This window comes from Mytilus californianus, unplaced genomic scaffold (assembly GCF_021869535.1).
Source record: "Mytilus californianus isolate M0D057914Y unplaced genomic scaffold, xbMytCali1.0.p SCAF_17, whole genome shotgun sequence".
NCBI classification, from domain to species: domain Eukaryota; kingdom Metazoa; phylum Mollusca; class Bivalvia; order Mytilida; family Mytilidae; genus Mytilus; species Mytilus californianus.
In genome coordinates, this window is record NW_026262659.1 from 890,853 (window position 1) to 909,320 (window position 18,468).

Genomic DNA, 18,468 nt, shown 5'->3' on the forward strand with positions numbered 1-18,468 from the left:
GTGTTGTATAGAGATTATCCAGGTTTTAGGTTGGGACCGTGTTGTATAGAGATCATCCAGGTTTTAGGTGAATATTGTGTTGTATAGATCTTCCAGGTTTTGGTTGGGGATCCTGTACATGTTGTATAGAGATCATCCAGGTTTTTGGTGGGGATCGTGTTGTATAGAGATCATCCAGGTTTTTGATTGGGGATCCTGTACATGTTGTATAGAGATCATCCAGGTTTTTGCTGGGGATCGTGTTGTATAGAGATCATCCATGTTTTTGGTGGGGATCGTGTTGTATAGAGATCATCCATGTTTTTGGTGGGGATCGTGTTGTATAGAGATCATCCATGTTTTTGGTGGGGATCGTGTTGTATAGAGATCATCCAGGTTTTTAGTTAGGGATCCTGTACATGTTGTATAGAGATCATCCAGGTTTTTGGTTGGGATCCTGTACATGTTGTATAGAGATCATCCAGGTTTTTGGTTGGGATCCTGTACATGTTGTATAGAGATAATCCAGGTTTTTGGTGGGGATCGTGTTGTGTAGTCTTAAGCTTTTTATGCAGTGTTTTAATTTGTAGACATATTTGTTTTTTCTTTGGACATCTGTTTTCAGTGTTGTTGTCAGTTACAGCAGAACAATTAATTGTGATAAAAGTTAATCAACCAGTACTCTAGACATTTTATTTGAATAAATAACATTTAATGTAACAGTTTAATAAATGCATATCACAGAAAAAGGGTATTCAATACAAACAAATTTACATACTGCAGTACAATATGTTTACATTATTTGTTACATCTTAAGTTATTAACAATTTTCATTCTTTTGAAATACAACAACAAATATGTTATTAATAAATGGTGAAACCTGTCAAAGATAACCCAATGTATACCTGTCCAAACAAGACGCATATATCTCAGGGCAAAGAATGAATATTTAACTCAAGTAATCAGAACACCTGTCTAATTATGGCAAAAGTTCCACAGGGGTCTGGTTTACACAGGTTTCACTGTTTATAAATATTCATTCAATTCTTGATTTCTACTTGTGGTAATTATGGTAATATCTGAAAAAAAGCCAACAATGTTGGACAACACTAAGTATGACAATTTAGATCCAAACATTTAACTATAATATATGATTCATATATAATCCCAAATTTGCTTGTCAGAGAAAATTGGAATTCTACTGAAGTAACATGTTACAGTTGGAAATTTTTCTTTACATCTTCAAGTGAGTAAGTTAAAAATTTATTTTGATTCGACATATTGACAAACAATTGATACGTAAACTCTGATGAGCTTTTCACAGAGTTCAGGAGAATTACAGAGTTTTCAGGGAAATTATAGATTCTATAAATTCTTCAACAAAATATTTATCACAGAAAGAAAGGTGGGTTGGATCAAAATGTGGATTTCTGTACTTTTGGATGACTCAATGTACCCGACAGTTGCTGAGTATTCTTAGCAGTAAATAGTGATATCTATGTTTAGTTATATCCATGTGTCATTTTCATTGTGAAATAAAACGGGCTAAGCTATTTGAGAAATTTTGTACCTTAATAACTCAAGGAAAATATATCAAGATTCTATAAATTCTGCAACAAAATATTTATTATCACAGAAGTAAGGTCGGTGGGATCAAACTATAGTTTACTTACATTTTGGATGATTCAAAGCATCTGAAAGGGGCTGAGTATTCTCAATGCAATAGCTACATTGATTGAATGATTGGTGTTTGCTTTAAGCCACCTTCAGCACAAAAAGGCTATTATATCGCGTCGATAAAAAGCTACATGTATATCTATGTGTCATATACAGGGTATAACACAATCTAAGAAATGGTCGATTTTTTTAAAATCATTCATTTGAATTGTACAATCATTGGTTCCATGTCACTCTGTCTTGGTCAACAAAATAGTTCTCAATGAAAAAAGTTAAAATCAAACATCAAAAGCTCATTAGTCATGTTAATAATATATAAATTCTAATATTATGTAGTTTTGACAATGATTCTTTGAAATAACTTCCTAATATTATATAACAAACATGATTATTAAAATACAGTGTAACCTGTCTTAAAGAAACATGTCTGTACAGAAATTTGTGAACAACAGAAGCCTGTCTAAAGTGGATTCATATAAGAAGAAATTCAATGAATATTCATCAATTATTTCATCTGAGTAAATTGAACACCTGTCAAAATCTTCTGTGCAAAAGGAATTCAGCTCAGAAAGGTTCGACTATATTAAATTTATTTCTCATTGCTTCAGCATCTTCCTCAAGCTGCAATGGAACTTGGTTTTATTATGCCTTTGTCAATAGTTATTTGATTGTCTTTACATTTTCACTGATATATGTTTTCATGGCTTCTTAGTTTGTGTGTTAACTCTAGAGTCTGTTGGTTTAGTTTTCCTTCCTTCATTTATGTCCATTATCAGGGCCTTGCCTGTTTCTTTAGCAGTCCTCTTTGCCACCGCCTTGATTCCTAAATTGTCCACGTTATTAACAGTCAACACAGTGTTACCAACAGCGTACATTCCATGCTCCGCTAATAATCCTGCCTGACTGCCATATCTTAAATCACAAAATAAAATATAGACTAGGAAAAGAGAAGACACACATTGAAGAAATCTAAGTTTAAGATATGAATGAATTGAGTTGTGACTTCAATCCAACACAACAATCAAACAAATAAGACATGTAGATGTCAACATTTGACCTGTAACAATTGGCAAGCATTGATGTTTCTTAAGAAAATGCCTGTACCAGGTCAGGAATATGACAGTTGTTATCCACATGTTCTGTTTGGTTAATAACGTTTAATTTTGTCAGTTTTTATGGACTTCCCCGTTTTAAATTTTACTTGGAGTACGGTATTTTTGTTATACTTTTTTCCACGTCAAGCTGGAAATCAAAGCCTTAAGTCAAAATTTATTAAACAAAGACTATAATATACATGTAGATGAGATGCCTTCACCACCTAAAATACTTACAGATAAAGCTCCTACTTTTTGTATCAATTCTTTGTGAAAATCTGATATTATAAAGAACTCTTTACAAACACCACAGTATAACTTACTTGTAATCCACCAGAGTCACTGTTTCATTGGTGAGGTTTCTACCGAGGGCCTTGGCTGCTGCTTCTAAAGTTAGGTACACTGCACTGAAACCTACATAATAAATACTGCACTGAAACCTACATCATAAACACTGCACTGAAACCTAAATAATAAACACTGCACTGAAACCTAAATAATAAACACTGCACTGAAACCTAAATAATAAACACTGCATTGAAACCTAAATAATAAGCATTAAGATTATCAGGGTCCCTGTTAGGTACACTGCACTGAAACCTAAATAATAAACATTAAGATTATCTGGGTCCCTGTTAGGTACACTGCACTGAAACCTAAATAATAAACATTAAGATTATCTGGGTCCCTGTTAGGTACACTGTGCTGAAACCTAAATAATAAACATTAAGATTATCTGGGTCCCTGTTAGGTACACTGTACTGAAACCTAAATAATAAACATTAAGATTATCTGGGTCCCTGTTAGGTACACTGTACTGAAACCTAAATAATAAACATTAAGATTATCTAGGTCCCTGTTAGGTACACTGTACTGAAACCTAAATAATAAACATTAAGATTATCTGGGTCCCTGTTAGGTACACTGTACTGAAACCTAAATAATAAACATTAAGATTATCTGGGTCCCTGTTAGGTACACTGTACTGAAACCTAAATAATAAACATTAAGATTATCTAGGTCCCTGTTAGGTACACTGTACTGAAACCTATATTAAAAACATTAAGATTATCTGGTCCCTATTAGTTGACCTAGACTGAAACCTACATTATAAATATATCAAAGTTTATATGGTTCCCTGTTAGATACACTGTACTGAAACTTACAAAATAAACATTAGTTGTATTTCATGTACACTATTACAGAAAGGTTTTCTGGTTCCCTGTTAGATAATCTGTACTGAAATCTACCTAATAAATATAACAAAGTGTAAATGGTTCTGAACAATACAGTCAGATAAAAACCCCTTGTTCACATGTAACTCCCAACAAATCTATCTGAATCCATGTATTAGATACTCACAGCATATTTCACAAATAGTAACTTTCAAGAACTGCTTACCCTGCCAGAGCACCTGAGTTCACCCCCAGTTTTTAGTGGGGTTTGTTTCTCAAATTTTAAATTTCAGTGTTTTGTTTTGCGGATTTGTTTGTCTTTTTTTATTTAGTCTTTTTTTCCATGGCGTTTTTCTTCCACTTATGAGTTTTGAATGTCGACTTGGTATCTTTCACCTCTTTTTTTTCAGACTTAAATTGAGGTTTCAAATTGTTCTCCCAAGTACAATCTATACTTAACCTGAAATGGGTCAATAACCCTAATGCGCCTCAAATTGAGGAACTCAAAAGTTGTGTGTAAACAAAAAAATCTCTGTGTTGTGATATTGGACATGTTTCTATTTTTAACAAGTAACCAGTAACTGAGCTTAACCATTTTTGTTGATTTGGAAAGAAGAGGACCATAGAATATATGTCTAAAAACTATGGAGTTATTAAATGTATTTAAAGTATTAAATTTTCAAACAACTTATTGTGTGAAAAAAAAAAGATTTTTTTTTACCACGAGGAGCCGCATCATGAAAGGATTTTCGAGGTATGCTAATTTACGGAAAAAGAATCTCTTCTTACCCCAAAAATGTAACCACATATGTGAAAATGTCTTAGCTTCGAAACAAGCCATCATACATATCCAAGTTTACATGTTAGTTGACTGAGCTACAGAAGAAAACATTACCATTACCACCTATGGGAAATCATTTGCCCATATTGACCCAGATATCAACCTCAATATTTACCTTTGAGACCTGCCCCAGCTTAACTTTAGATACAAACAATAATTACCTATGAGGCTTGCCCCAGCGACATCAAGAACACCATCTACTTTAGATTTTCCATCTGGAGATTTTCCCTTGACGGACTCAGGAAGTAGTTTTTCACCATGTTTCTTTATGTGTGGTGCTATCTCCCTCCCTACTGCCATTGTAGCTTCTCCAAGCTTCTTCACTGAAACAGAATTAATTGAATCATTTATACAGTAGACCTCTTTTTAAGGCAGTTCAGACAAAAAATAAAAGAAGAATATGTCTGTATAAGGACATGAATTCCACTGATCAAGCTTTGAAATTTTCTAAGTTATAAAGGAGCATAACTCTAGAAAGGAAGGCAACTCACTGCCAAGATTGGAACTCTGTCTGTATGTTGTGGTTCTTAGCATTGTGTACGAGTTTCATAAAATTTGCATGAGGCAAACTTAAGTTAGAGTGGAGAAACGAAACTTGGACGGACAGACAGAAACACTGTCAGAAGGTCAAGGATAACACTAAATGCCCTCATCAACTATGATGGGGGCATAAAAAACCCAAAGCAACATCATTTTACAATTAATGGTGTTCAAACATCACAAATGCCCTTCATGGCCTCTACCACTGAAACCCTTATCATTTAATGTTCATCAGATGATGTATCGCTTATAACAAAACATTTTATTCTGAAGGTGTCTATAAAGCTTAAGATTTAAATTTGTCAATTTTTGTTCCTAAATTTTATCACTTTGATATAGATATCATCTCTTTTAGCATGTTTAGAAATATGATTTAACCTTCATGTATTTCATATTTTTCCAATATTAATGTCAGATTCATTTGGTATTCCAGCACTGCCAGGGTTTTTTGCAGATTTTTAGCTAAAATAACTTTGATCTTCTCTTGGCAAATGTACATATACATACCCACATAAGAATTGACTTTGACAGCAGTGTGTGTCCCCCTCCTAACATACTGGTATACATACCCACATAAGAACTGACTTTGACAGCAGTGTGTGTGCCCCTCCTAACATACTGGTATACATACCCACATAAGAACTGACTTTGACAGCAGTGTGTGTGCCCCTCCTAACATACTGGTATACATACCCACATAAGAACTGACTTTGACTGCAGTGTGTGTCCCCCTCCTTACATACTGGTATACATACCCACATAAGAACTGACTTTGACAGCAGTGTGTGTCTCCCTCCTAACATACTGGTATACATACCCACATAAGAACTGACTTTGACAGCAGTGTGTGCCCCTCCTAACATACTGGTATACATACCCACATAAGAACTGACCTTGACAGCAGTGTGTGTCCCCCTCCTAACATACTGGTATACATACCCACATAAGAACTGACTTTGACAGCAGTGTGTGTCCCCCTCCTAACATACTGGTATACATACCCACATAAGAACTGACTTTGACAGCAGTGTGTGTGCCCCTCCTAACATACTGGTATACATACCCACATAAGAACTGACTTTGACAGCAGTGTGTGCCCCTCCTAACATAATGGTATACATACCCACATAAGAACTGACCTTGACAGCAGTGTGTGTCCCCCTCCTAACATACTGGTATACATACCCACATAAGAACTGACTTTGACAGCAGTGTGTGTCTCCCTCCTAACATACTGGTATACATACCCACATAAGAACTGACTTTGACAGCAGTGTGTGCCCCTCCTAACATAATGGTATACATACCCACATAAGAACTGACTTTGACAGCAGTGTGTGTGCCCCTCCTTACATACTGGTATACATACCCACATAAGAACTGACTTTGACTGCAGTGTGTGTCCCCCTCCTAACATACTGGTATACATACCCACATAAGAACTGACTTTGACTGCAGTGTGTGTCCCCCTCCTTACATACTGGTATACATACCCACATAAGAACTGACTTTGACAGCAGTGTGTGCCCCTCCTAACATAATGGTATACATACCCACATAAGAACTGACTTTGACAGCAGTGTGTGTGCCCCTCCTTACATACTGGTATACATACCCACATAAGAACTGACTTTGACAGCAGTGTATGTGCCCCTCCTTACATACTGGTATACATACCCACATAAGAACTGACTTTGACTGCAGTGTGTGTCCCCCTCCTAACATACTGGTATACATACCCACATAAGAACTGACTTTGACTGCAGTGTGTGTCCCCCTCCTTACATACTGGTATACATACCCACATAAGAACTGACTTTGACTGCAGTGTGTGTCCCCCTCCTTACATACTGGTATACATACCCACATAAGAACTGACTTTGACAGCCGTGTGTGTCCCCCTCCTAACATACTGGTATACATACCCACATAAGAACTGACTTTGACTGCAGTGTGTGTCCCCCTCCTAACATACTGGTATACATACCCACATAAGAACTGACTTTGACAGCAGTGTGTGTCCCCCTCCTTACATACTGGTATACATACCCACATAAGAACTGACTTTGACAGCAGTGTGTGCCCCTCCTAACATACTGGTATACATACCCACATAAGAACTGACTTTGACTGCAGTGTGTGTCCCCCTCCTAACATACTGGTATACATACCCACATAAGAACTGACTTTGACAGCAGTGTGTGTCCCCCTCCTTACATACTGGTATACATACCCACATAAGAACTGACTTTGACAGCAGTGTGTGCCCCTCCTAACATACTGGTATACATACCCACATAAGAACTGACTTTGACAGCAGTGTGTGCCCCTCCTAACATAATGGTATACATACCCACATAAGAACTGACCTTGACAGCAGTGTGTGTCCCCCTCCTAACATACTGGTATACATACCCACATAAGAACTGACTTTGACAGCAGTGTGTGTCTCCCTCCTAACATACTGGTATACATACCCACATAAGAACTGACTTTGACAGTGTGTGTGCCCTCCTAACATACTGGTATACATACCCACATAAGAACTGACTTTGACAGCAGTGTGTGTGCTCTTCCTTACATACTGGTATACATACCCACAACATACCCACATAAGAACTGACTTTGACAGCAGTGTGTGTGCTCTTCCTTACATACTGGTATACATACCCACATAAGAACTGACTTTGACAGCAGTGTGTGTCCCCCTCCTTACATACTGGTATACATACCCACATAAGAACTGACTTTGACAGCAGTGTGTGTCCCCCTCCTAACATACTGGTATACATACCCACATAAGAACTGACTTTGACAGCAGTGTGTGTCTCCCTCCTTACATACTGGTATACATACCCACATAAGAACTGACTATGACAGCAGTGTGTGTCCCCCTCCTAACATACTGGTATACATACCCACATAAGAACTGACTTTGACAGCAGTGTGTGTCCCCCTCCTAACATACTGGTATACATACCCACATAAGATCTGACTTTGACAGCAGTGTGTGTGCCCCTCCTTACATACTGGTATACATACCCACATAAGAACTGACTTTGACAGCAGTGTGTGTCTCCCTCCTTACATACTGGTATACATACCCACATAAGAACTGACTTTGACAGCAGTGTGTGTCTCCCTCCTTACATACTGGTATACATACCCACATAAGAACTGACTTTGACAGCAGTGTGTGTCTCCCTCCTTACATACTGGTATACATACCCACATAAGAACTGACTTTGACAGCAGTGTGTGTCCCCCTCCTAACATACTGGTATACATACCCACATAAGAACTGACTTTGACAGCAGTGTGTGTGCCCCTCCTTACATACTGGTATACATACCCACATAAGAACTGACTTTGACAGCAGTGTGTGTGCCCCTCCTAACATACTGGACTCCTTGTATAACCCTAGGATCAATGTCTTTAGCTTTTTCCTCAGGTTTTAGTTTCTCTTTGATTTTCTCAGATCCAACTTTTATATAATGGCCAGCTTTTTCTGCTCCTTTTTCAATACCCCATGTTATCCAACTTGATGCTGAAACAAATACAATAACACTTGTCTACAGACTGACGAAACTACTTAATAATTGTCTCTATAAACAATGGATAAGCGATGGTGCATTAAAAAGATACCACCAACCAAAAGATAACAAAAAGTGAAATTTAAGTTTTTAAATTAATTCCATTAGTGAATTCAGTAAAAAGATATCAGAAAATTAGCTAATTTAAACTTAAGGAAATTAAACGCACTAAGGAAACAATTGAATATAATTTTGTGAGTCCATTTCAGCGACAGATTTAGGAGGCATTGATTCTAGAAAAAGAAACCAAGGTTATTGAAAAAGCTGAGGTCATAGCAATGATTTAAATTTCCTTAATGGTCTGGAATTAACTCACCATGTGGGTAAATTCTTATATTTCAAACTCTATAAAAATAACATTGTACTGTCAAAACCTCTAAATATTTGGGAAATTGTTCCTACTGAAACGTGTATAACTGGCGATCAATGGATCCGTATCTGAATAAATCAGGATTTCAAGTGTTAAACTCAATTTTGCACCAACAACAAGTTGTCCTATTTAAAACAATTAACACACCCTTAAATGAATTCACAATGTCAACTATATAGGCTACACAATGCACATAAATCAAAATGCAAGGTGAAGTACCTCATTCACAATGCATAAACACAATGTCTTATAACAGAAAATATATACACAATGTCACTATGCAATCACTATGCAACATGTATGAGGCCTGATTATTCACAATGTCACTAATATATCACTATGCAACATGCATCAGACACTTTATTACACAATGTCACTAACAGATTACTATGCAACATGCATCAGACACTTTATTACACAATGTCACCAACGGATTACTATGCAACATGCATCAGATAAATATCACACAATACGTATGAACACATTAGCACATATATACAACATCTATTAACAATATCCACCAATTTGTAATATCATCTTATGAATGTTCAATTAACCACAATAACACAATGACACAATGCTTCAATGCACAAGGAATTAATATGAACACAGCTCAACTCACACAATAATTATCACTATGAATCTGAACGAAATGAATATACTCCAAACTGGTAAGATTAAACACAGTCATGACAGTGCACTTTCACTGATACACTTCCACAATATAACAACTTGCAACACCAGCAAGTATACACCTTGTACTTTCATTGTACAATAACTTATTATATAAGTTTCACTTTATAACACAATCACTATTACAAATATTCACATGTAAATTCAAACACTATTTATATCCTTTTGAATCACTAAATTCACTCTACTTACCAGTTGGAATATATAATCCGTGAAGTTTACCCTTCAATGGTCAACATAAAACTGACAGCTTTCTGATGATGGAAGTGTTTAACAACCTTGATTGGATTTACATCCCTCGCACGATCGGTTCACTGTCTTGAGCTGGTTTATATACTACCATATGGATCAGTCCATTATACTTAAAGGGGTGAACCTCAAGACTATACCAACTGTAGGGGTGTTTTAAAGTAACAGATGGTGCTCCAACCATGGAGAAACTTATATACATATAGAAACACAATCAACAGGAAAAGACAACTGGTATTTCACAACAAAATAAATGAACTATGACCGATTTCCCTTACACTACTTCTTTTTTGAACTGACACAAAATAGCTTACCTACTGCAATCCCTTTTGATATCTTAGCACTGGTAGATTCATCTTCTTTAGTTTCCCCTTCTGATGGTATTACCTCCATTTCTTCAGGAGGTGCTGTGGGTTCTCTACATTCTGCGACTACCTCTTGGTCTTGCATTATTGTCATAGAAGATAAAACTGACTCAAAAGCATCTTTGTCCGTTAATGACATTGTGTCTGGTAACATTAAACCTACAGCTGATCCTATAAATAGAAATTTGTTTTTAAAGAAGAAAAATATGTAATTATAATATAAATGGAATTATCTACCATATGAAAGTCAATGAGAATTTCAGGTTAACTTCTGAAGTTATATATGTATATCACCTAATGTATTCTCTCAGTAATTTATTAAAGTGCATGATGTCATAGAATAATAGCCCTACACTATAAACTTCATCTTTTGTCCATGTTAACGTTGTCAGTATCTATTTTTTTTTTGTTTCATTTCAGACATAGTCTAGGTCATGATAGTCCATTTGCCAATTACCGATTTGATTCTGTTTAATATTACACACCTTTTGAACAAATTACTTCCCTTTGTCAATTGTAGACTGGTTCTATACTGGACAAAATTGGCTTTTGCCAATGCAAAGCATGATCAATTGAAAGTGATGTATCGGCGGTTTAACTAATTTTTCATGAAAAATAATTTCTGATGTCAAAAGTATTTAGCTTAACAACAAATTAATGTAATAAAAAGATTTGAAAAACTTAATGGTTACTCACATTATGGCTCAGGTAAATTTGCTCTTTCTGCTAGCTCTCCATTGTAAATAAAAATTAATGTCCCTCATAAGGGAGACAACTAAAAAAGGGATCCCTAAATACAGGATCAATTACGGGAATTGGCAAATAGATTATTCACCACATTTTTTCCCTTACTTTTTATAAAATGTGATGAATGTAATTGTTTGTAAATACAATAAATGTACATAAAAGGAGGTGTGGTATAGTAAATTTTGTAGAGGTCAACATATGAAATGTACATTTGACTTTCAGTTCTTCAAAGATGTCAACAATAGTCATATACATGATATCTTCCATAATATAAGATTACAACATGTACAAAGACCTGTTCTTAAAAGAAAGTACTATATGTATATAAACATTCATCTACAATTAATACACTTCTGGCAGAAATATTCTGGAAATCTTTCCATCTAGTCTGTGCAGTCCCTCATTTGCCAAATAAGTCAAATGATGGACTGGAGCTGTGCCGCCGGGGATGATGTTTTCCCTGGTACCGCCAAGGAAGCCAGATTGGTTCAGGCCAGATGAACGAAAAGCAAATGGGTACCCCCCCCTCCCCTTTTATTATTTTGCTTTATTATTATTTTTTTTTTTTTCTGTCATACTTTATACTTGCTTGTATATTTTTGGTTTATCTTACAAAATTACTCTATATCTTGCGCCCACCGGAAGCGTTGAGTATCGGTCAAGTTTGACAGTTCAACATACAATGTAGATGTAGAAATCTTATTATTTCTTGTACACTTTTCATGCAGTGAAAAATTCTCCTTTAGTTTACGTCATGTATTTTTCCCTCATCATATTTTCTGATTTTTAAATGCTACCTCAACAACAAGCAAAGAGACCTTTCTTTTTTTCTAATTATAGATACATTACAAAATATATAAAAGTGCTGCTGTTTTACATTTATAATGACATTTCATAAGAAATAATTACATTCAACTCTCTCTGTCTGAGTCTCTCATTGTCTCTCTTCAAAATGTACAAAAAGTATTTAAGAGTGTTATTGATATAAATAAAATGTTTTGGTTTTCATGTTTTCACATAGTAACATTAATATTTACCTGGTCTGTCTGTTGTATCAGGGAAGACATAAGCTCCATTAGTGGCCTTTAGAGCCGGAGAGGCCCCTGGCTGTAAGGGATACACCCAACTATTCACTTGTAAAAAGGCTGGAGGGCGCTGCCCTGTTCTAACAGTCGGTTCACTTATAAATTTAAATATTTTCAGTGAGCTTGGATATGAAGGAGCACTAACGTAACCTTCAGGTGTTATAAAGAAAATCTGGACACCATCAGGAATATTATATATCTCTGTAGCGTCAGCATCAAACACTTCTGACGATTCATCACTCATAATAGAATCTCCGAGGGACTGAAACGCTGTGTCACTGATTGATGACCCAGATTCTGACATCACGTCCTCGTATGACGGAGGTTGATTTAAATCCATAGGTGTAGTGGGATGTCTAGAATGTACATTTCTTTGGACTTCTATACTCTGAAGCCTATATTCTATCTGAAGTTTTGTTTTTGTCATTTTTTGTTGTAATAATTTAGCAGAGTCTTTTTTCTCTTCTGTAGCTTTGAGTTTCTCACAATCTATTGCCAGACCTTTGTCTAAGAACTGTAATCCAGCTCTGTATTGATTAACTGCTTCATCAAAGTTTTCACTTTCGTCTGCCGACAGACCTTTCTCTATATGTTTGTAAGCATTGTCATGGTAAGATTGTATTGTTTTAAAGTCAGTTTGATCTGCGTGATGGAGGGATGGAGGTCTAGGTGGGGGAACTCTATCACGAGGTCGAGCATCAGCACAAGTGGCCATATTGATGGTTTTTTTATCCTGGCAAAAAAAAAAGAAGAATGGCGAATTATGAATAATTTTCATCCAGTCAGTGTTGCTGGCATTAAACTTTAAACAATGTCAAAATTGTAGTTGCATTATATATATATATATATATATCAAATTAAATTTATACTGTAACAGTCAAATGCAAAAGGCTATGTAAAATGAAAAAAAAAACACATTTATTGTATATAAGACCCTTTAATCATGTTAATAATATAAATTTTTGTTTAGTTTATAATTTCTTTGAAATCCAGCTTTTCCAGTTAATCTTTCTGTAAATCTAATCATATGATATCAAGCCAAGTTAAATATATTAAATATATTATATTCAAATAGTAATTTCAACTCTCACCAGGGATTTTTTAAATACCGGCTGGGTCGTTAAATAACCTGGGTATTCCGAAAATGACCCCTTTTCACCCAGATTCTGGAGCCTTCAGACCAATTTCATACGTGATTTTCCTTTGAAATACCTGCATATTTGTTATTCTTTCTGGACAGACAGTTTAACAAGCTGTGTAAACTGTCAAATTAAATGACCCATTAGGTGAATGGCTTTACTTGACAGCTTTGGTGTTAAACACACTGTTAAATAACACCAATTACCTTAGCTTTAGGTCATAAATAATCTGTGTATTTCAAAGTTGTTTTACAAACAATTTGAGTTACTTCCCCTTTATCGTCACCTTTGACAATATACTCCTTATACTGGAATAAGTATTATAGTATATGTTCCTAATGGAATAAATGGTATACAATATTTGTTCCAACAGGAATAGAAATTATGACATTGTTTATATTAACAAAGTTTCCAGTGGAACTTCTGTTCGGAGGAACAAATATACGTTGACACGTCAAATTATTATGACTTAATCCCTTTTATGAGGGGTACATTTCAATTCAAGTGATAAAAAATATTTTCTAGTAAAAACCATTTTCCTGACTTATTAGTACAAATGAGCACATATTTATATTATTTGAAGAAACTTTTCCCAAAGAACTATACATCTATCTGGTATAATATGGTCAAAACTGAATTTAAACATGTCTAAGAATTTTGTAATATTCCTGGGCTTATATCTTCTTTATTATTAAAAATAATTGGATCCCTCTATTAGAAATATTGTTCAAAATATAATGAATTTTTGTAACAAAAAATTTGTTCCGGCGTGACATTTGCTCCACCGGAACAAATGTCATCAGTCAAGGATATAACTCTATAGGGTTATTAGAGAAAAATAACATATGTTTGTTATTGTGGACTAAAAAATCAAAGACCTGTGATAACATATGTATGTTACATGTTTCAAAGGGACAATACACATCATTAGTTTTGTTAAAATGTATACAGGTTCTATTGATATTGCTATTGTCTTTATGTATACTTAACTATAGAAAGATATAACAGTTCATATTTTGACAATCATGCATAGTACACCTATGTTATTACAGAAAAAACTGGCCTGTTATAACTAAAGGGTGTTATTACAGCTTCTCTATATCACTCCAAAGCATTTGCTCAGACATACGTCATGTTTAATTACAATTTATTTTAATTCATTGTAAGAAATAATAACCAGAGCATGTAATGAGGTTCTGTGCAAGTTTCCCAGTAAATCCCAAGTGTCTCATATAATAAGTTGCATGCCTTTAATAACTAAGCCTTGTTATTACAGCTAAGTTTATCACTTAAAAGCCTTGTCTTATTGATTTACCATGGTTAATGATAAATGTATTAATTTAATTCAAAAATTAGTTATCAAGGCTATGCATTTAGTTTCTGCGGAAAGTTTCCAGAGTTCCCTAGCGCCCACTAAAAATTAAAATGTTGATGATTTATTTTACAAATAACAAACATATGTTATTACAGATTTAGAAAATTTTAGGTTTAAAGAGTAGACAACTCATAAAAATATCTGTAATAACACATGCAAGTTATTTCCTGTAATAACCCTATAGAGTTATATCCCTGACTGGTCATAGGAAATATGTTCCACCGGAATTTATATCACAGAAAATATGTTCCATCACTGTAAAATTTGTTCCGGAACTATTTTTTTTTACCAAATGTGAAATAAGTTCCAGAACAAAATTTACAGCTCCATGAGTTTTGTTCCAATGTTAAAAGTTTTAAAAAAGTGAAATAATGGGGTACATTTGCAATTGAAGGCATGACTGTAACTATAGGATGAAGAAAAGAAAAAAGGGCATCGGAAATGTATCATTTTTATGTTTTATGTGGTATTCCTTCGTGCTTCCTGTTAACTGTCATGGGTGTTCTAGTCAGTCATGTACTTATGTCATGGCACATGTACAGTTTCAAAAGAGTGTCTTTTGTTTCTTCATGGCTTTTAATATAATTGATCAGTCACTTTGTCCTTTTTAAATTAGTAAAAATGTTAATCTTTAACTATACTTGTTTATGCCCCATTTATGGGCATTATGTTTTCTGGTCTGTGTGTCCATTCGTTCGTTCGTTCGTTCGTCAGTCTGACCCGCTTCAGGTTAAAGTTTTTGGTCGAGGTAGTTTTTGATGAAGTTGAAGTCCAATCAACTTGAAACTTAGTACAGAGGTTCCCTATGATATGATCTTTCTAATTTTAATGCCAAATTAGTTTTTTTACCCCATTTCACGGTCCACTGAACATAAAAAATGACAGTGCGGATGGGGCATTTGTGTACTATGGACACATTCTTGTTTTCTGAATGATTTTTCTTATTCTACTCTTTTCTGGTTCTTAAGTGTCATTTTGATATTTTATTAAACATTTGCTATACTTCACAGGATCCAAATTAGATTTTACACTTTTTATTTATTACATTATCAATAGACGTATTTACACTTGTATGCAAATTTGTCCGCCATTACGTAAAATCACACAGGTTCCCGTAAACTTTGACATCATAATTCAAAATATCTGACGTCACAATTAAAAAGTGATTGTTGCCTGACGTCAAAAGGTGATTCAGAGTAGATCTAAGGTCATTCGGAGGCAAAATATAGCTAAATACCAAAAGTGTAAATACGTTTATATATAATACATGTTTTTATAACAGTACTTGAATGATAACTTTAAACTCACTGGTGACAAATGCTCAGTATATAAGATAACTTGTTTAACCAGTGGAACTTATTTCACCAGGTGAGGAACAAATCTCACAAACCCAGAACTTATTTCACCAGGTAAGGAACAAATCTCACAAACCCGGAACTTATTTCACTACGACACTAGGTACGGAACACATTTCACCAAATCCAGAACTTATTTCACCATGTAAAGTGTGGAACTTATTTTATAGGGATATCCCTCATTTGGGGGGTTGTTCCCAACTTATTTTATAGGGATATCCCTCATTTGGGGGGTTGTTCCCAACTTATTTATATGAAACTCTTGCCAGGTAAACCTTTTCAACAAACATTTTTTTAATCATTTATACATATTATATTAGACTGAAGATGGTATTTGACTTACAAGATAACAAAGTTCTTGTCACACTGACGAATGTCTCACTATCAAACTACTGTCTTGTGATATGACGTGAATGTAAATAAGATGTGTAAAAGTCAGGAGATCTGTGGTGATGTCAACAAAAGTTGGAAAACCCCTTTTCCAAATTTTGGGTTAGATATATAAAGAACAGGATTCTGCATGGTGCACAAAACATTAGAAAAGAAAACAGGATCCTGTTAAGATTGTTTCCCGTCGAAACCATTTGAAATACAACTAAAGTTTTAAAAAAAATAATTAAATAAAATACCTCAAAGAACAAATTAAATCAAATCAAATCAAATCAAATAAGTTTACAGCTGTCATTTACAATATAACCAATACCTGAGACTACTATAACACATGTGTTATAGTAGTCTCAGCCAATACCAATACCGTCAAGCATCAAACGGTCATTTTAGGCTACTGTTAGCGTCAAATTGATTAAATTTTTACCGTGATTCGTCAAAATATCCTAATCGTGATTCGTCAGAGGTCTCAAATAACCAGTATCCGCTTACCGTTATTTTTATGAAAAATTTATGTGATTCGTCAAAATCGTTCAAAAACTATAGACAAACAACACGAACCCCACCAAAAACTGGGGGTGATCTCAGGTGCTCCAGAAGGGTATGCAGACCCTGTCGTCCACATGTGGCACCCGCCGTGTTGCAAACCCGGTAATAAGTCTATATTTCGGTTGGTCACATTCGGGACGGGATTGTAGTTACGAGATTATGAACATATCCGTTATCATCTGTGAAACGGATATTCAATAACGGTCAACACTTACGAAGGGATGATTTCAACTTCAACACTTGAAACTCTTGGTTTATTAGCTTTCTTTTTAGTAGCAACACTCTATCAAGGAAATCATGATAGGAAATACAACCCCAAGAATATCGTATCAACATAGAGATATATACTTTGTATGCAGGCGCTGCATGCTGGAAATCCCGAATGTTGCTACATAGAAATGGAAATGGAAAGTTCACAATTGGGAAGCTGAAATCATTTTTTTTATATACATTTATTGTTTTTATAGTATGTAAAAGAGAGGTGAAAGATAGATAACAAAGGAACATTCAAACTCACAATTCGAAAATAAACTGACAACCCCATAGGTAAAAAAAAAAAGAAGAAAAAAGACCAACAGACAAACAAAAGTACACAAAACAAAAGTTATAAACTTTCTTGTCGCTTATTTTTCTTCTTCTTGTCCCTAAGGGGACTTCCAGGGGCGGATCCAGGATTTTGGAAAGGGGGGGGGGGGGCGTAAAACATAAAATAAGAGTAAAATGCACATTTTTAGTGACGGTTCCTCACGTGGGGTATGTATATTTTATAGTTGAAGTGTAAGCTTAGGTTGGACATTTTTGATGCCGAATTCTCCCCATTAATTGTCTATTATAAAATGATTGAATGGATCTAAAGCTATGTACTAATATATTTGATGTGGGATTTGTCAATAAAAAATGGACATGGAAAATTCTCGTTTGTTGTATGGTTAGTTAGCATAACCTCACAGATTACTTGTTGTAAACATGATATACGGCTATTCAATGAAGTTTATAATGGTATTACGATCGACACGAACAAAGACAAACAAGCAATTTTTATCCAAATGTTTGGTTGAAATGTTTCACTCAACAAGGGAAGTGAGGGGTTCAAAATGAACCAAAGGCTACGAATGAGTCTGAAAATCAAATGACAACGAAGTTGTGAATGACGGTCGACAAATGGAGACATAAAGGCCACACCCAGCAGGCAGGTTGCAGTTGGGTCTTGAAAAAAGTATTCAGTATATCAGTTCGGCGAAACAGACATTCCGGT

The 18,468-nt window shown here is 35.0% G+C and overlaps 1 protein-coding gene across 4 annotated transcripts; it reads right to left on the reverse strand.

Annotated features, from left to right (window-relative positions):
* Positions 1–653: 653 nt before the first annotated feature.
* LOC127726214 (spartin-like) lies at positions 654–16,754 on the reverse strand. 4 transcript variants are annotated; one of them, XM_052233515.1, is made up of 7 exons: positions 16,621–16,754; positions 12,361–13,141; positions 10,526–10,747; positions 8,659–8,853; positions 4,928–5,089; positions 3,074–3,164; positions 654–2,568 (listed from the first exon to the last, which is right to left on the reverse strand). In XM_052233515.1, exons 2-7 carry the CDS (start codon positions 13,121–13,123, stop codon positions 2,355–2,357), a joined length of 1,647 nt encoding a protein of 548 aa, XP_052089475.1. In that variant the 5' UTR covers positions 13,124–13,141; positions 16,621–16,754; the 3' UTR covers positions 654–2,354. The 4 variants fall into 4 exon arrangements, with proteins under 4 accessions (XP_052089475.1, XP_052089477.1, XP_052089478.1 ...); XM_052233517.1 differs by lacking the exon at positions 654–2,568 and adding an exon at positions 3,217–3,242; XM_052233518.1 differs by lacking the exon at positions 654–2,568 and having other exon boundaries at positions 3,108–3,190.
* Positions 16,755–18,468: the final 1,714 nt, after the last annotated feature.